A 20,238-nucleotide genomic window follows, 5' to 3' on the forward strand; every position below is an offset into this window, starting at 1 on the left:
AGTATTGACTTCACAGTGGTGCTTTACCTACTGTATTATTAGTATCCTTGGAGATCCATTTTAAGGAGCCAGCCATCTGAATGTATATACCTTCATATGTGAATAAGGTCTTTTAAAAGTGCAGTAGCAAACCCACATCATAGAATTTTCTGAGAATGCAAATTCAAACACCTAAAAGCAAACTCCCAAAACAAGGTATTTTGGAAGGAATGTGAACTAATGTTTTCTCCCCATGGAAGTGGCTTGGGATTTCTGAAGTCAAGTTTTTATTCTTGCATCCATATATCTTGGGCACGAAGAATGAAATTAGGAAACATCTTTATGGCTGAAAGGTCCACATTGTAACCATCACTTAAGATACCATAAATTCCACACAAGAGTTCCTTTTTTCCCAGGATACCTTTGAAAGAAAGTCTCACAAACAGTGTGATGCATACATCTCTAGATCTTACAACAAATGATTTAAACTTCTTTACCTTCAGAGGTAAAAACCTCATGCCTGTGAAAAGGTGTAAAATTCATGCTTCTTCAAGAAGAGTACCTATGTCCTTGGAAAAGAAGAGGACTGCAAATTAGTATGTTGCAGTGGTAGCTGAAATTTATGATCCTTGATAGGCTCAGTGGGAGTAACAACTTGCCAAGCACATTTGCATATGCAGCATACTTCCTTATTTTACTTCATGGCAGTAGGAGCAACCACCTTTAAAATATTCTAATAGGAAGCCTCTTCCATACTCCTCCTCCGGCCTATGAAGCAGTGTGATAGTTTGTCAGATGGTGGTCCAAGTGGCTCTATGGTTGCATTACCAACCAGAGGCCGTTGTCATGGGCTGCTCTGGAGGAACCCCTGTGTGGGTGCCTTCAGTTACAGGCTGCGCTCCCTGAAGCAGGGTGCTGCTGCCTCTCTCCAGCCCTGCAGCCTCGTATGCCAGGCATAGCTGGTGGATGGCGCCACAGGAGGACACAGCGCTGTGCAGCTGGGGGATCTGAGATACAGCCCCCACCTGAGGAGACTGGGAACAAGATACAGGTGTGTCTCATGAGCTAGTAAGGAGACCCACGAAGATGATGTGATAAGGAATGGCTATTCATTATAATGCTCAATATCAATTTTGACCATTTTAAAAGAACATAGTGTGGGGCTTTAATCAATAGGCTTGAGCAGCACCATAAATACCTCATCTCTAAAGGTGTTACTCACAACCTGACAGAAACATTGTGCTCCTTTTTGATCTTCCGATCCTGAGAGTTTTTGTAGTGATGGTTACGAATGAAGCCCGTGTGTGTCCTCTCCTTGCTGGAACTAGAAATGACAGTTCTGGTATTACTTGGGGGTGGAGACACGGTAGCAGTTGGACAACCAGTCCTTGTGGTTGTATGAACCTTTGAAGTGTTTCCAGGGTGAACTGAACGGCTGCATCATATTCATAACCTGTAAAAAAAAAAAAAAAAAGAGAGAGAGAGAAAAAATGCTGGAGCGTCTCAGTGAGCGTAAGAGCCAGAGGCTACCCAAAAATATTTCATATGGGACACAGAAAGCCACTTCCTCATGCCAAGAGAATTCCTTGTACTTTTAAGAGGAAGGGGAAATGCTTCTATGGCCTTAAGCACAGTCGGTGAGGCCACTGGAAAGGCTCCCATTGACTTCCTATTAGTTTAGGGCCCTGCTGTCCATCATTAGTCAAAGCTGGTGTTATACTGATTTGCTGCTAATGCTAGCTGAAATCAATGGGCTTGGAAGTTTCTCAAGAAGGATGGACATTTTTGTAAGCTAACACTCTTTCACCACCAGGAAATTCCAGATTGAACTTGTTTGCCTGAAAAGGATTCTTGTTGGAGGGTATGTGTTTTTTCTGAAAACAAGAACTAATGCTTCTGGTGCAAAGGTTAATTTTAAATTCAAAGAATTCCCTAGTTTTAATAAAGGGGCAAAGAAACTCTGTTATTAATGTAGGACCTAGTACAGGACTTAGTACAGTTTCCCTTTTAACTGTAGGTGCTGAGGAAAGCGAGTCTCACTGTCCTTAAGCTGCTTGCTCCTGTCTGAGAAGGATGCTTGGACCATCACCAAAATGTGTAGCTCTTACAATGTTTCTCACCTATGGGCCTGCATGAGCTTGAATCAATGGATATTTTACAAACTGAACCATCAGGTAAACTGATTTGCTCCCCAGTCAATAGGTATATAATCCAGGTATTTGGCATCTGAGTTCTGTGCTCTGTCTACCATAACACACTAAGGTCATAATTTACGTAGAACCATGTGTAAGTTGGAATTACTCCGCATGGAGAATGAATCAGAAGATCTTAGGAGGTCCCTTCTGACCTGTATTATTCTATGATTTTTATAGTAGAGCTCATTAGCTCTTTACTGAGAATTTTACCAGATTTCAGACTTCTGGATTTAAAATGAGTCAGGAACCACTTCAATGCAGATGCTTTAAAAAACAATTTCCTTTCCTTAGCTGAAAAACAAGTTTTAACCAGTGAAATACATGAAATTAAGCACATTGCACGGATTACTATAACAGGGGTTGAACACTACAGGGATCAACTAGCTTGTTTTAAAGGCACCACGTGATGCCCAAGGAACCTGTTGTACTTTCCAACGCAATACTAGGCTTGGCAGAGCAAGCCTGGCCCTGCCCTCCATTCAAAATGTTGAAGAGTAACATTTGATTCATTATTAACAGAACAAGTAACCACAAATCATTTAGCTTATTCCCCAGTGTATGTGTTTCTGGACAAATACAACATACAGCACTTGAGTTTTACTTAGAGCAAAGCCCCTTAAAAAATATAAAAGGTCATAATGAAGATTAAATGAAATGCCAAGCCATTTATATAAAAAATATAAATACTTTATTTTCAACTAAAAAGGTGCAAACATGTAACTTTTGGTCACACTTCTCAACAAATGAACTGTCCAAAAAGAGCCATAGTCAAAGACAGAAACAAATGCTCAAGTGGAAAGACTGATTAGCTACAGAAGAGCCCTTCTTCTTAAAGTCACTTGTTCAATAAAATGGAGGCAAATGCATTTTGCCCAACAGATGAGTGCTTTTTAAGGATACAGACACGAAGTCTTACACTCTCCATCTTGATCTCAACACATCATTTTGCCCTATCTGAACAATTTCCACTAGAGTATCTATTTCATGCTTTGCATGCATTGTCAGACAAGCTTTAGATCCTACCTATCTTGTTCCAAAAAAGAAGGCTATCACTGAAATTTCAAAGCATTAAACAAAGGCACAAAACTTTAAATTAATTTAGATAACTGTACAAATATATATACATAGTATTTACAATATTAATAAAAAGTAGCTTGTTACAGGTAAATTAACTGCCACAAGCTGTCCAGTCTAATAGACATGATTCTGATTCTTGTTGACCAAGCCATATGAATCAGAGTGTCAGAGCTGAAACATTACGGTCCTGACTAACAGAACACCTTCTGCTTAGCACTTTGCTGGGTAACGGGTTGCATTCCAGCTGTTGCTGTCACTAAAACCAGTGTCAGCAAACGTGCTAATGGTCTCCTTCTCAATTGCACTACCAGATGAAAAATACTGTACCACATATTAAGGGAACATTTGCTTGAATCTGCTTATCCTGCGCATTTCCCTTAACCCCTTCACACCACCTCATGAACAGTATGTTCTGAAGCTGTGTCTTGCTGTGGTCCCACTGTCCGTTTTACCTTCTTCTTCAAACCACCGTTTGGGGTCAGTAGACAAATTGTCTTAGGTCACATGGAGCAGTTTGTTGAAATTAAAAAAAACTGATTTAAATACCTTGTGCTATTGAATCATGTTTACAAAATGAGATGCAAATCAGTTCAAGTTGAGAATCTAGTTAGCGTCTCCTTCTGGCTTTATGCCATGTCTCCATACATCTTTCTGTAGTACAGAGACTCAAAGATGTCGTTGTCTCCAGGGCAGTTGTAGTGGCATGCGCAGGTCTTGATGAACATCATTTTCCTTTTCATGATCTCCCCATCAGGGCACTTGAACTCCACAGGGAGGGTGGCTGTTCTGTGGGGTGTGCAGCAGCGCCCATCAGTGCAGACACCACAGAACTTAGCTCTGTAGGTCTTCACACTGGTGCAGCCAGACAGCTCAAACTTGATGGGCTTGGAGATTTTGGGAGTGCGAATGCACTTCTTGCCTTTCTGTTGGGATATAAGTGAATACAACATGTTTAGAAGGTAGGCTTTGATGTAGCACTAAGCTTAAATATTAAAAGCAGGCAGATGCACAAATCCTTACAATGTTTTCAACAGGAGAAAGTGTTTACATAGCATCATAATAATGCGTGAAAGAAAATAAGGACATTTAATTGCAAAATATTCACTGCTGGGGCAAAACTCAAACCTCATGGTGAGCCACTTGAAATTTACTACTGAAACTTACTACCTATCAGAACACCACATTTTTTGGCAACATACTATTTTGCCAGCTGATGAAAGCATCCTAGTAAGTCATACATTAAAGTTGAGACTCTTTACCTTGATGTTCTCCTCCAGGTCCGCTTCACAAGGTCTGACCATGCAGAGCCTGCTCTGTTTCTCCAGTCTGCAGAAGGCATTATCGTTGGTGACCCTGGTTGAGATGCCCATGCCGCAGGTCTTGGAGCAGGCACTCCATTCAGTGGTCTGCACCAGGCAGTTGGCACGCATCATGGTCGGGTCTGGACCGTAAGTGTCTTCCAGCCTGTAAGCTGCAGGGGACAGACAACCAGGATGAGGCCACAATCTGAGTTTGCACCCTGGTAGATGCTCTGTCCCCTTCCCAGAGGGGTTTCAGCAACCACATTTATCTGAGGGACAATCCCACTTACTGTTGCCCTCTGGCTGCTGGGGTAGCCCCACATCAACCCACCCTGCTACACCTGACCCCAACGCATGCACCCCTTTCCCCTCATCCCACCAGCCACGGTGGGACCCCCACTCACCGGCAAGAGCAGGTCCCACAGCGGTCTGCTCCTTGGGCTCATCGCAGACCCACTCCTCACAGCACTTGCCGGGGAGCTTCACTCTCCGCGGGAAGGGGCAGTCGGGGCTGGGCAGGCGCACGTCCATGCTGCAGAGGGGCACGCAGCCCACCGCCCCGTCCAGGCAGGTGCACTGGTACTTGCAGCTGCTCTGGAAGGACTCGCCGCTCCGGTACACCATGCCGCCGAAGACACACGGGGCGCCGTCCCGAGCTGCGGGGACAGGAGGCAGAGGGGGTCAGGCTCAGCCCCGGCCGCCGGGAGCCCCGTCCCCGTCCCCCGGTGCCGGTCCCCACTCACCGGTGCAGACGCCGATCCTGCGGTTGGCGGGGGAGCCGAAGTCGCAGAAGAGCCCCTTGTGGTGGTCGCAGGGGTCGCGCTCGGTGCACAGCTCGCCCAGCTGCTTGGCGCACACCCGGCAGCAGCCGCAGCCGTCGAGCACCAGGGAGACGCCGGCGGGGCAGCTGGGGCCGGGCCCGGCTCCGCACTGGCACTGCCCGCTGCACTCCTGCCCACGGGCCTCGTCCTGCGGCGGCGGCGGGGGGAGAGAAGGAGACAGCGGCCGTCAGCACCGCCGACGCCGTGCCCGGCGTAGCCCGGGGCAGCAGCAGCAGCGGCGGCACTTACCGGGCCGAGGAGGGCAACGAGGAAGAGGAGGGCGGCGGCGAGGCTGGACGCGGACATCCTGAGGCGGCTGCGAGGCGAGGTCCCGGCAGGGCGCTTCCCTTCGGCGGGGCTGCTGCGGGCGGTGTCTGAGCTGCGCTGCACGGCTCGGCTGGGCACGGCTCGGCTGGGCTCGGCTGGGCACGGCTCGGCTGGACCCGGCTGTGCTGTGCTGTGCTCTGCTGTGCTCGGTGCTCCGTTAGCTGCCGGGACAGTGGCTGCGTGACTGCTGAGCCCGGCGGCGGGCGCCCCTTTATAGGCGGCGGCGGCGCGGTCCCGCCAATGGGCTGAATGGGGCCGCGCACCAGCAGCCGCATTCCCCGCATTCCTGCGCGCCGCGCCGCCCGCCCCGCCCCGGAGCGGCCCTGACCCCTGGCTCCCGCATTCCTCCGCCCCCCCCCCGTCCTTTTCCCTTTTATTTTTTTTAAGAAAAAAAAAAAAAATCGCCGTGTTTTCCTCACGCCGCGGCCCGCCCCGCGCCCGGCCGGTTGCTAGGGGCGGCCCGGGAATGCTTCGCCTCCCCCCCCCCCAGGCCCTCGCCGGCCGGTGCCCGCCGCCCGTCCCGGCGTATTCCGAGAGTTTTGTTACGACCAAAAAAGGTATAATTACCCCGCGGGGTGTATAAATTGACTCTGTGTCCTCCTGAATCATACCGAATATTTGTAATGTGTTCCTTTCCTAATAGATGCTCTCTATGAATAGAGAGAGTGCCTATTTACTCTGAAATATTTGGCACAGCGGAACGAGTCTGGAGCATGGAAGAAGTGGCTATTATTTTCCCGCTGCCTGCGTGCAGCTGTCATCCCTGAGCAACACAGTCTTAGCACAGCCCTGCTTCACGAGCTCCCTGTCGGACCGTCCCGGGAGGCCAACCAGGCGTGCCACCGTGCTCAGCTGAAGCCCCAGCACCGTGCCGTGGATCTGACCGAACCCCAAACCTACGTGTTGTGGTTTGGATTAAACCATTGCAGATAACTCTCAGGCTTTGCATTTTCTTTTATTTTTATTTTTTTCTGAGGCTAGAAGGATGGTTCTTCCCCCCACTCCCCGTGTACCATGTGAATATTCAGTGATGTCATGTTGTTTGACCTCTGCTTTGGCACGAGGAATGCCTGCGTTTTGACTCTTGACCCGCACAAGTATGTTAGTGTTTAACGAGAGAGATTGCCTTCACGCATCTTGTTAGGCAAATTGGAATCTGGTGGGTATCTTAAAAGACAGCATCTTCTGCACGTAGTTGTTCTGCCGCTGCCATATCCCTCCCTCTTTCCATCCCTCTGTACACGTGTGCTCATATCCACGCGTGACACTGCAATATGTATTCACAGTATTCTTGAGGGAGAAAGATACATTTTCATGTAAAGCCCCAGTAGGATATATTGTACTGTAAAACTGTCTTTATATTCTGCCAACCCTGTACTTTGGCTGCTTAAGTCATTTGGATGTCATTCCGTCTACTTGAAGTTCTCCATTAAAGAAATGAGATTGGCTCTGAAAGAGAAAAAGTCCCAGAGGAACGGTTATGGTAAATAATATATGTTCTCAACCATGAGGCAGCCTGAAATCTCTATTTACTTGAAGGACTCCAATGGCCTCAGTGCTGGGTAAATAATATGTGTACCAAACTATGTATGACATGCATACCAAAATGCAAATGTAACCAGGTAAACAGAATGCCTTTTTTAAATGCCTAAATATGGTAGGAGAACATCAGAGAGAGAGAGGCTCTAGACATGTTTTATAACTTTCCATGTAAGAGGTGTTTTTTTTTTTCAGAGAATCAATTTTATTAAACAAAACCTGAGAATCTCACCGACAGAAAAAGTCTGTTTAAAAGTAACAAACCACCGGAAAGCCAGGAAATCCAAAATTAAAGGATAAATCTGTCCTTAGTCCTCACACTGTGGGCCAAGTACAGCAAGCACCATCCACTTGCTGCCCTGAGAAAAAAAGACTTACACAGGCATTTGGACCTCAGAACTACTTCTTGCACAGACACAAATTGGGAATTAGCCCCCTGAGTTACAAGTTGTGCCAGCCAGTGAAGTGAGATAGGAATCAGTGCTCTTCAGGTTTGCTGTATTGTCATTTTTGGTTTCTGCGCTGTGAAATGTGACTCACCATTTGCCATGGGGCGAAGGGGCCCTGAAGGTAAGGGTGGTTCTTTTAGGGGCTAAGCTGTCATTAGCTTGTCCTCTCCATTGACACTGTGCCACGAGCTGGAGAAGAACATCTTGGCGTTGAGGCATAAAATGGTTGAAATGCACTCATATTGACTTCCATGCAGGTGTTTATACAGCACATGCTTTTAAGATAGTATATTTTTTCTGCTGAAATTAGGAATTCACTACACTGGCCTTGCAGACTTGTTTACACAGCTATATACGGTATGCATGTGTCTACATCAGCTTCAGTTGGTGCAGTTCCTTTGGTGAAGTCTTGTAAAACGTACAGGTGTGGATATGCTAAATTCCTCTCTTGTGTTTTTCCTTCTTCTTCTTTTTTTTTTTTTTTTTCCTTCTCCCCCCCAGAAAGTCACTTGATCGGGTATCAGACATACTGAAAACCTGGCAAGACTACAGGAAAGTGGCTAGACTTGGAGTGTTTGTGTACTTAAAGAAAGAATCTTGCACATTTTCAACTTTCAGTCACAGATATTTTTTTATAAGAGCAATTGGAGGTCTGAGCCAGCCCTCAAAGCGGAAATCAAAAGCTCCAGAGAAACATACCCGAGGAATGTGAACGGGATCCAAGAACCATACGCAATGCACATACAGTACTGTCAGTCTTATAGGAAGTCTGGCCATATATGGACACCTGGACCCTGAGCTGTTTATCATCACCGCGGGCTTGTAGCTGGCTTCAGACTCTTCCTGGCTTGCCTCGGCTTTAGTGTGCCAATTAGTTCCTTTCCCAAAATGCTCACCAGGATATTTCTTAAGCATCGTAACAGATATATCTCAAAATCCAGAGAGGTCTTGTTAAAGTCACGTTCATAGGCTTTTGCTTAAAATGCAGGTTCTGAGCAATGCTTGCTCTGCTAGCTTAGAAGTAGGCACAAAATAAAAATGAAGAGATTTATTCTGTTGTGAATGTGGTTGCCTGGTGTTTATCTTTCTTAGAAGTCATCTGCTGACTTATTCTATGCATCTTTAGGCATAGAGAGCACTTCTAAAGCAGACTGCTTGCTGCACTTTTACTCGTCCTTCTCTGGAGGCATGTGTGTGCTCGTGAATCAACAAAGGCAGAGGAAAACAGAAAACCTCATTTCCCGGGAGCTGTCAAGCCAGTTATCCACGTCGAGCTGTTGTTTTACTGTGTTAGTGAGTCACGTGGCTCAACTCTTCCATGCTGGAGCAGCAAAGGCTCGCTTCAGCTAACCTTGCCAGTGAGATTTTATTTGCTAATAGTCATTAGCTCTTCTCCAGGGTGAAGCGGAAGGAGAAGGCTGGCTGGTGCACTGGATAGAGGGCATAGGACCTGTGGAAATGTTCACTGCTGAACTTGTGGACCTAGTCCAGGTTCCTTGAGATACTAGGTCAGATTCTCTGCAAGTGTCAAGTGGGTCGTTTCATTGAGTGCACTGTTGGCCATCAAAATATCTGCACTTGAGAAGTCCAAGTCCATCGAGCTAAACCTACTCAGCAGTATGAATAAAGCAAACCCATCCAATGTAATTCCCATTAGCAGATCTGAGTTCTCTTGCTTTCTGTAATCATTGTCCTTAAAACTTATGTTCTTTATGTTCAAACTTGTAATGCGTTATTGCTTCTAGAGACACTGGGAACCTTGCTTTCAGCTCTTGGCTTCATTCTTAAAAAATAACTGGAGTGTTTCACAAATGTGTGTGGTCTTAAACCAGCAACGTGGTTACTGGAAGTAGAATAATCAAAATGAGTATTCAAAGCACACGTAAAACTATTTGTATGAAAGAATGATTCTAAGGAGCATGAAGGCAAGGGTCTTTTATCTACCAAACCCTAGGTACAGTATATCTGAATGTATTCTGACAAATTTGCCCTGGATCTTTTCAGTGCTATACGGAGCAGCATTCACTACATTGTGTAGAGTTTGGCTGTGTCCTACATTTCTGTGGGGAAGCTCAGAGCCCTTTACACAGCTCGTAAGAGTCAGTCATGAGACAAGAGGCTTTCAGTTGTCTATTCCTCAGTTTTGGCTGAGGTTCACAACCTCTTGCAACAGTAAGTCAAACTAGTGTAGGATTGAAATGAGTCATCTGCCACTCCTTTGACAATTGCCCTATAAATGGTTAACAGAGTTCATAAAAAATGAGTGGTGCTGGATGGAGAGGAAACATGGTTGGAGACCTGATTCAGAACATTCACCAGAAGTCCTTTGAGGTCTGTCTCTTAGAGGAACAACATGGAAAAGAGTTGGAGGAACACCTCCTTCAATTCCATCATGTCTAATGCGAGCAGGAGTGAATCAGATCTCCTTATTTTAAAATGCATGTGATCTCATTTTCATTTTTTTCACCTTGCTTCTCTCAGGAGATGTCAGTGTACATTCTGAGGTTTTGCCTTTTGTTTTCCCCAAGCTGGGAAACATCAATGTTTAGTTAAGACTTGACCAGATTAGGGACTTTAATTAACAAATGCTGTTTGCTCTGCAGTAGACTATGGGAGCTGTTAATTTATGTTGTAGCTGCTGTGGAAAATTAGAGTCCTGTGGAGAATCCTGTGGGATACATTTGTCCACGTTGTGTGATGGGGGAGGGCCAATATTTATACGTTCAGGGATGATGAATAGAATAGACCGTTTTCTTTGGGGAGGAAGAGAGATATCACTGTCTGTGAAATTTGCCTCCTTTGTGCTGCAGCCTGAGTTAACTGACCTCGGTATGGTGTAACACGGGCTTTTCTGTTTGCACAGGCCTTCCTGAGGTGGTAGACAGATTGGGTTATTGCACAGGTCTACAAAGCCCCTGAAGAACTTGATAAGCACGCTGCATCAGCTGACCTATGACTTTATCATACTAACATATTATTTTAGAGAGTGCTTGATTTTCAGGAAAATGGCTCCCCATGGTTCAGCTGCCAGCTTGGCTGGCTGTTTTTTCAGCAAGTGATCTGTGGTATGTGAACTGTGTAAATACATCTGTACACTGACGCAGACGGGGAAACTAGGATATAACCTACAACGGCCAAGGTGGCTTCCTTATTGACCTGCAGATGTGTGTGAAATTTGGCAACTACCAGACCAGGTCTGAAAACCATCCTGCAATGCTGATCTCTCTGGTGTCTGTGGGAAATTCTCTGTTAGACCGTTTTTCGCGCAGAGACGAGAAGAGCAGATACTCGAAGAAATGTGCATTGTCAGGGAAGTGGGGACATTTCTAAGATATTTCAATTTCCTGCAGGAACTAGTCGAGGAAACTGAGTTGTGCAGTGGTCCCAGGTCTAGGGCTTACAGCTGTATTGCAGCAAACGTCTTGGTGATGAGTGGCTTTTAAGTAATAAGCATGAAGTTGTAAAAGTGGTAGGACTCACACCAACGGCAAGTGTTTCTGAGCATATTACACTGTGTACAACATTTTTATTAAAGAGTTTTAAATAGAAATCAAGGTTAGGCTTTTACTGTACCTAGATGTTTGTTTTGACCGGGTTGGACAGTGGGGTCTCTATGAAGTTTGAGTCTATGAAGTTATTTGTGGTGCATTTCTTGTGAGGAAGTTACCCTTGATGGATCTTGTGGAAAAGTCTGACCTTAATAGCATGGTAAATCTTTATGATTATTTAGGATTCAGTTATGACATAGGATGAAAAGACAGTTCATCAGTTGCCTTTTTTCATTACCTAAGATTTGCAAGGTATTTGGAAATCGTAAAACAGTCCTAACCAATGTTCATCCTGTGAGTTAGGAACTTTGTAATTCAAAATTTTCAGTTGAGTTTTAAAAGCAGATAAGTACTGTCTTTCTCCTCATGTCATTCATAAGATACAGGGTGCTGAATTTCAAATTCCCTAGGAACAGCTTTCTTATTTTACAATCTTAACCCATGTAGACTGTGCCTAGGCCTTCACATATCTTTATTTTTTTCTTCATAAATGACTTACAAAGTGTGATGATACAGTACATGGCTTCGGAGGTGTGCTTTGTATTTGTATCTTTTTTTTTTTTTTTTTTTTTTTTTTTTTGCCATCAAGCTGCCACAGGGGGGAGTAGAAGGTTGGAAAGGACCATGCTGCCCAAGAAGTCACAGATACAAGGCAAGTGCTGTACTCCAAGTGAATACCCTAGACAGTCTGGTGCATGGAGAAGAATGGGCGTGAGAGGAGAGTGTACGTGCTAGGAATTAAAGGTTTTGTTGGAGGAAGGAGCCGGAAGGTTTATGCAGCTGGGGAGAGCTGAATGGTTCACTGTGTCGCAAAACCACGCTGTTTTTCTTATTCACTGCAACCAGCTTTTCTATCCAGATGTGAGGGGAATGTGACTGAATTGTTTCCCTGCCTCAGAAGGGAAGATGACATGTGGGAGTTGTACAGGGCTTCCAAACTCCCTGTCAGTCTGACAAAAGGCTTTTCCCACGACTGGACTATTTGCTAATGAAGAAAAAATGCTAGGCAGAGGCAAGGCATCTCTGCAAGGCAGAGGAGACAGTGAGGACTTTGCAACATGATGGGAAGGGGTTGTTTTTGTGGGACCACTAGGGCTGGTGAAGTCCACATGCCCTACATAAAACAGGAGCAGCTGGAAGCTAGCCTCTTGGAGATATGTTCTTACACCTTGGGCCTGATACAGGGCCATCTGCTAGTCCAGGACCCTCAGGCACACAGACACGGTCTGGAGTGGCAAAGGGAGAACACGGCTGAAGAGAGAGGTGCATACATGTGTTTGTGTGGGAAGGGTTGGGGGACAGAGAAGGAAGAGGAGAATGTGGTATGTGAAGAGAGCAGTGTAAATGAACTGGCCAAGGATGAGGTGGACTTGGCAGCTTCCTTCCCACCACCACCGCCACAACATTTTACCACCATGAAACAATGTTCAGGTCTGTTAACCCATGGGCAAACTCATTTGCCAGAAAAAAAAGAGATGTGTCTGTGGTGAATTCAGTATGCTTCTGTCCTGAGCCTCTTTGGATGCAAGTCTCCCTTTTAACTTGCCCCTCTAAGCTCTGTATGATATGTATGTTCAATGATATAGCTCCCCAATCTGTATTGGGGAGCTATATCATTGAACAACTTAGTCAACGTTTTTACTTTTTTTTTTTTTTTTTTTTTTTTTTTTTCTGGTGAAAGAATGAAGTAATTTTCAGGAACTACTTATGAATCAGGAAAGCAACTGAAAGGAATAGTTCAGGCACATTTTCTTTTATGAAATCCTCCAGATCTGAGTGTACAGATCCATCATGAGATAGACTAAGTAAGGAAGAAGGAATAATTAAAGGAAAAATGCAAAAAAGACATTTATGTTTTCCTAACCTATCATGAGAAATAACAAAAAATGGTGTGTATTCCTTGCTAAATATGTTATTTTAAAAATGCAAAGGAAAGATGGTGAGCAAGTCTTTTTTTAAATTATTATTATTTTATTTTATATCTATCTATCTATATATTTATTTTAATGGCAAAATAGATATGAAAGTAGAAAATTCTTTGGGTGAAATTTTTGTATACCTGTGTTTTTTTGTAGACCTGTGATTCTAGGACTGATGAACTATCATCTAAATGAACCTGGTAGAAATCCAATTATTTTTTTTTAAGTATGTTGATAAATTCAGTGCCTGTTCCACAACCTTGTTCACAGACTAACATACACACACAAAAAAGAGAATTAATGGTTTGGTGTCCAAGTAAGACACACGGAATTTGTTTATGCTGTTGGGAGGTAACATATCAAGGTTTCAATGGAAGTATATTAAGTATATTCAAAGTCTTATGGAATGTAAGGCCGATTTTATTCAGCAATAAACATCTAAGGTAACATTTATACATTTGGCAAACTTGTCTTCAACCACAGGTTCAGGACTATTCTTAGGAACAGTTGTTGTAAGTTCAAGAGTTAACTGGAGACAAAACTGCAAGTGGAAAAAGCTGAAATCAAATAAATTCAGAGCAACTTTGAATTTGTCCCTTAGTTCCAGTGATGCATGCGTACTAGAAGGAACTCAAGCCAGAAACATACTGAAAGTTGTGCCACTGTTTATTGCACTTATCTGGACTCTTCAAATCATAAAATCTTGGAGAACACAGACCTGAGTCAGAGTCACAGTGTCACATGTAAAGTTACCTGCACTACTACCCCACTCTTCCTAAAGCACTTTCAGCTTATGTCATCGAATCTTTTCTTCCAGAACATTTGCTAGTTGGCCATGATGCGCGAGCATATAAAAGACAATAAAAAGGAAGGCATCTAACAATGTAAAAATCCTAGGCCCAGGTTAGATTGTTTTTGCTGTGTGCCGTGTCAAGATGCTCATTCTATACATGATGCATATTCCTTAACATCTGAAAAATGAATACATGTACAAAGACAAAAACAACAGCAAAACCAGCATTATGTGGTTAGTGATTCCATAACCCTTTCTGTGGCTTTTCAGTTTTTGTTGCTTTATTCTTCTCAGAAAACAAAAACAAAAACAAAAACACACAACAAAACAGGATTTTGAAGTTTGAGGGAAATTACAGCAATCCATTTTGACAGTTTAAGTTATCCAACGCTTTGGCTAGATGTGTTATCTCTTCTATTTCTACTCCTTATTACTGTTTAACCCTTGGATAGAATGAATGGACAGCACAGTTAATGTAATTTGTATTAAGTTATTTGTAATGCAATCAAATCATTCTTTTAGTTGAAAAGGTGTAGATATGTGTTTCTGGTGCTGTAGGTCACAGGTTTGTTCCTGCAGAGAATACATTGTACATTATGTTCAGAGCTGACACATGAAGGACTTCTGACATTTGAAAAAGGTTGTTTTGCTATGATACAATTCCAGCAATAAAACCACACATGCTGTGTCTCAAGCCAAATTAGTTGATGAATGGATGTCTGATTTTCGTTTCTTGAAGACCAATCTGAACAAATCCTGCCAAAGTTATGTTATTGCTCAGAAATTGTCATGCTTCTCCTGCAGACCAACACAGAGCAGTAAATTCTCATCACTTAATTATTTAAAAAAAAAAAAAAGTAAATTAGAACAGAATGAATAAAAACCAAGGTAACAAAAAGTTCTGTCCCACAGATATTTATCAAGAAAGCCAATCTGGAACATAGTTGCGAGGCTTACAGCATATTTGGTACTTCAAGACTAAATGAACCAATGTGCTAGAGTTTTGTGGAGAAGTAAGATGAGAATAACAGGGAAGATGGCGAGAAAAAAACTGCAAAAAGTTAAGGCAGTACAGCTCCCATAATTTATGTGATATGGGACCACAGCATTGATGATGGGAAACTTCTTTCATGGACAAATATGAATATAGACACAAGCTCTATGATGCTCTTGACTAGAGACTGTTTTTCCTTGGAAGGAAGTTTTGAATCAGGAGTGCAGACAGTAGATACCAGCTTGTTGCTGTGATGACACAAACATTTTAAACTGTTGTCTTTAAAAACTTTCTGGTTTAGCTGTCAGACATCATTTAAAAAACAAAAAAAAGTCTGAGTTCTCCAGCTTTGGACATATGAAGTACACAGGCATATAACATTGCTCCACAACTGGAATGACAGCTAAGTTTCTTTAAAGGGATAGATAATTTTAAGCTTTATATGTGAAAATTACAACCGTAAGCCCTCCTGACTTTAAAAGTGCTGGATGAGTATTCTTCAAACTTAACCTGAGTCCTGGCTTACTCTACTAAACAGCACAGAAACAAAATTTCTAACATTTAGCTATTTTTGAGTTTTGAGCATGACCTTTGTGGTTACTGTATTTAGCAGAAAGTGCCTTATCCCACTCCCACATAAGTAATTGTTTTCATCTTGCCCAGAGATTCAGTTTCAGGGGGTGACCAAATATGAACAAGCTTCAACCCAAAGGAATTACTATCAGGAAATGACAATCCACGAACTGAGTAAGTGTGAGGCTGAGATAATCATTAAACATATACAACCAGTCCCAGCTATGAATAGCTTCAGCAGACTGGCCATAGAGCAGTGGTCACATTCCTCATGACCAACTGTAAAATGTTGTCTCCTGTGCATGAGGGGTAAAACTTTTTTCCCTATGTGTCGACACTCTTCATCATGTAAAGCACTCACTGACTTTCACATGATTTACATATCAAATCCATGTTCATTTTAGCAACTTTTTCTTTTTCCTGACCATTGTTTTCTGATTCCAAATGCATTTTGACTCTCAGTCCTTTTCACCGCCTTTCCCCATTTCACTCGGGTCATCAATAAGTTGCCTTCTCTGAAACTGTTATTCCTCACAGCCTCCAGCTTGGGGCCCCATGAATCTCCTTTGCAGTCTTCAGAGTAGCACTCCAGTCTTTTGTATGTGACTTCCTTTAGGTGTTTCTGAATATGGTTTGATATACTTCTGCTAGCCAGAAGTATATTTTTTATGGGAAATGTGGAAAGCTTTTCAATGGGCCATCAAGGGGTCTTACAGATTTGTTCAACCTGTACAGTAGCATAGACAATGCTGTTAAGATCTCTGCTTTCCAAGCTGGAAAGGTCAGTGTTTCTTGGGAATATTTTGGAGATGTTTCTGTGGTTTGTCAGAGCTAAAAATAAGCTATGATCAACACTTAAAAATTATGATTTTTTTTTTTTTTCAAGAGTATAAAAGGCAATCAGATGTTTGTTTTCTTCTTAGGAAACCAGTCAGAACTACAGTCAGGCCACGAAAATCCCTTTCAAATCTCTATGTCAAACCTTTTTTTTTTTTTTTTTTTTTAATTATCTCTTCATCTATCTTATGCAGGTCATACAGCCTCTAATTTTCTCAACTGAGAAAACTGAAAAAAGCCTCAACATTTTTCTCAAAAAAAAAAAACTCACCAGAAACATCTGTAGTCTTTTCTCCTTAAAATTCTAGGGCAATTGGAAAGCTTTCATCAAAGTTTGTTTTCATTAGAAAGAGGCATTCTGATGAAATTGACCATGGGCCTCACTTGCATTAATTTTGTTGTAAAATGAAGATTACAATAAGTTTGTAATTCTTTCTTTTAACATGTTATTGTTCCTTTCTGATTTTGGAAGGGAAAAGCATTGGGGTAGTATATTTTGAAATTCAGTTTGTATCAAAACCCACTGGTCTTGACTGGCATGAAAAAATGCTTTTTTTTTTTTTTTTTTTTTTTTTTTTCACTTTGAGGGACTTTTTTGATCTTTGTAATTTTAAGTGGGGCTGGAATACTAGTATTTTTCAAGAAGCAGAAAAAACATTTTGTGGCCCACATTAGAGAACACTCAAAAATATTTCATGATTCATTTTAAGTCATTAAAACCTATTGTGTAAAAACAAATTTGGTAACAGTTTTACTGTTTTCTGTCACTGTAGTTATTTCTGAAACAAGTCCCAGTGTTGTGAATGATTGGACTACAAGGCCTCTTATTAAGTAGTTCAAAGGCTCAGTTTTGGATGACAGACCTGTAGTAATCACTGACGACTTCTGTGGAGACCTTCAGTAATCAGTCCATGTCTTCTATGCTCTTCCTTGAGTCCTGCACTTGAATATATACTGTATTTGGGAGTGTTGGCTCAAGCTTCATTGCTTTGAATGAAGTGGTCCTTGTATGCAGGACTTTATCATTGCTGGTACTAGAGGGGGAGTTACTGAGATACAGCACAAAAAGGCCTGAATCTGGTAAGAGCCAACTGGGAGAACTGAAGTTACTGAGCCATTCTCTGATAATGCTCACACACTAGGGCCTTACCTCCCTTCACAACTACTTCATGGATATTTTATGTTTATAAAGTTTCATCCAAGTGCCCCTGCACAGAACAACTCTCCACAGCAGTTGTAGCTGGATTTCTGCCATGACTCCTCAGGGATCTCAAGGAAGGGTGACATTGGGGGGGACATTGGTGACAAAGGATCCCATGCTAGGGACATTTTGAGAGGACTAAAGTGGGTGGTGTTGCAGGTACCTGGAGTCTGAGGAGCTGGTACAGGTTATTTCCTCAGGGATTTTCCTGCCTTTCACAGCAAAGGGCTGTAGCATTCAGCACCTGTTGGTGTTACCAGTAGTTCCTCTTTCAGAATCACAGCTTTTCTGATGGCCACAAGGAAGAGCTGATGTGGGAGCTTCATCTACTGTATCTACCACCTCCCAAAATGCACAGTTTAGAAAAGTCATAATTGCATGTAAAAAAGCAAAGAGATAGCATGACCTCTCTTTCTGTGTATCGATTTGAACCTCATCCTATTTTAAACCACATCTTCATCACTGAATCTTATCTAACACTGGCAGAAAACACAGGATATTGCTTCTCATCAGGACGTAGCCTGCATTTAGTTTTCTTTCAAGTGGTAGGCTTTGGCTTCCCATGTTTTAATTCTTCTTTTTTAATCCCTGTTTTCATTTTCGAAACTATTTGGAGCTGACAGACATTTTTTTCTTTCCACTTCTGATTTGTTTGTTGGAGTGCTGCCTTCTCACCCTATTTGGATGTTAAGAGGCTCTCTATTTTTCCATTTCTGGAATAGCCATTCACGACACAGTGTTTCTTGTGCAAACCCTCAGAATTTACAGTGTGTTTATTGGTCTCTCACCAACTGCAATTTCTCTCTTGTAATATTTTGTTTCAAAGTTTCTTTCAGATACTGTCATAGAGATTCTGTTCACAAAGTAATTCTGTTGGAAGCCTAAGAGCTAAGTGACTGTGTTCCTGCAGGATCTAACTCATCAGAGAGTTAAAATATGAGAGATTTATGTAATTTGTTGAACTGGTAAAATTAAGACATAATTGAGGGCATTGTACAATTTTAATAGTAAACTAGTGTGCAAAGATACTGGTTGTGCAAAGTGTTGTAGGAATGCAACAGTAAAACACAGCCCAAGAGTTGAAGGGACCACACTCACATCCTAATTTTGGCAGTCATGCTGCACAGATTAAGGAAATGTTTGTGTAAAAGAGCTTGTAAACTCTGGGAAAATAGGGGAGAACAAGTAACCCAGGGATGAATATTTCATCAGAGTGCAGGTAAGTTGGTTAGACTGTGTGGAGTTTCAGCTGAAAGGAGAGTGGAGCTGAAGCACAAGGGCCCATTGCTATTCTGCCTGGTGCCTAAGCCTGCTGGTACAGGGAAATGTTAATGGACATTGCAAAGCCTTTGTCTTTTTCCTGTTTTATAGCTGTGGGAGTTGAAGTGTGGAAGGAGACTGCAGAAGCCAATAGGAAGCTGGGATGGGCTTCATGTGTGTGAAGGAGGACCAAGCCATTGAAGAATGCAATGGTGCAGGACCGGTGGGTGGGAAAAAGTATTTTCAGTCAATAAAATGAAAAATCTACCAAATCTGACTTGCAATGAAACTGTATTTCTCTGTCTTCCATTGAATTGGACAGCTTTGGGTTAGGTACTTTCTGGAGGCTGGCTCAGAAAGGAAAATGGCATCTATCCTTTGGTTTGAGTGCTACCCTTGAAACCTAACGAACTGACTCAATAAATGAGTATAATAATATTGGTTTAGACAGCTTAGCTTTAAGCCTAAGCATGAAATGGTTCTTTGCTGAAAATCAGGAATGTCTGGGAATCTTTCTTTTCCTGCTGTGGTCCTTGATGAGTTTTGTCCAGGATGTCATAAGAAATGTGAGCTCCAGATATATCACGAGACAGCCTGTTTTATGTGGCAGCTGCCTGCTTCAAAAGAAAATGTTGGAGATAGCTGAACATGCATGCCGGCTTTGGGATGCCCATCAGCACTAATTCCAAACTTTCTTTTCAGTTGCTGATCTCTGATTAGCACTGTGAAGCAACACAAACACGATAGCTTTAGCCACTAAAAATTATCCCTCTTCCGCTCTCACGGTCTCTCTCATTTTCTTCGGACTAGAATTTTGTAAACAGCCAGATGGAGTTTTGTTTCCAGAAATCTCACAAACCAGATTTTGGTCCCAACTAGCTATTTCAGGCCAATTTAGATTCTATTGAAGGATGGATTTATAAGGAAGATGTTGACAGATCCTGGCCTCTTGTATTGCTGGTGGGAGCCATGATAATAATAATGAATTCTTTTAATACTCTTCCATCAAATGTTCAAAGAAGGAGTTTTTTTCTTTTGGTGCAAACATCAAAAATGTGGATTTTTATTTTTTTTTTCTTCTCTAAACTTGGACAACATCTGTGTTTCTACCATTTCTGTGGGAATGCAATACACCCTTTTCCAATTTTATTAAAAACCACTTTTTTGGCTAGAGTGTGTGCCATTGCAAGCACTTTCATGATGTCTCATATATCTTATTCTAGGAAGCTGGAGTCTGCCTCTTTCGTTTCTACAGGACTTCCTTGCTATGAGAAGTGTACATCAGAACTGTGGTTTTCCTCTCTGGATGCCTTCAAGTTGTTTGCCTTCTTAACCCAGACATCTTAAGCATTTCCAAGGAGTTAAATTACTGTCCCGTGACAGTAAGGTTTTACTGATGCTTATGTTGCATGTTGTCCCAAAACA

General features: G+C 42.5%; 1 protein-coding gene across 1 annotated transcript; it reads right to left on the minus strand.

Annotated features, from left to right (window-relative positions):
* Positions 1-194: 194 nt before the first annotated feature.
* On the minus strand, positions 195-5,833 carry CCN2 (cellular communication network factor 2). Its single transcript, XM_082756132.1, has 5 exons — positions 5,623-5,833; positions 5,296-5,521; positions 4,957-5,208; positions 4,511-4,722; positions 195-4,174 (listed from the first exon to the last, which is right to left on the minus strand). Exons 1-5 carry the CDS (start codon positions 5,677-5,679, stop codon positions 3,878-3,880), a joined length of 1,044 nt encoding a protein of 347 aa, XP_082612258.1. The 5' UTR covers positions 5,680-5,833; the 3' UTR covers positions 195-3,877.
* Positions 5,834-20,238: the final 14,405 nt, after the last annotated feature.

Source organism: Aythya marila (genome assembly GCF_965140915.1).
Source record: "Aythya marila genome assembly, chromosome: 3".
NCBI lineage: Eukaryota > Metazoa > Chordata > Aves > Anseriformes > Anatidae > Aythya > Aythya marila.

Coding starts and splice junctions, on each gene's coding strand:
- CCN2 (XM_082756132.1), bottom strand. CDS start 5,679: ATGTCCGCGTCCAGCCTCGCCGCCGCCCTCCTCTTCCTCGTTGCCCTC. Junction 4,723..4,956: donor TGTGGGACCTGCTCTTGCCG/GTGAGTGGGGGT, acceptor TGTCCCCTGCAG/CTTACAGGCTGGAAGACACT. Junction 4,175..4,510: donor ACCTGGAGGAGAACATCAAG/GTAAAGAGTCTC, acceptor ATATCCCAACAG/AAAGGCAAGAAGTGCATTCG.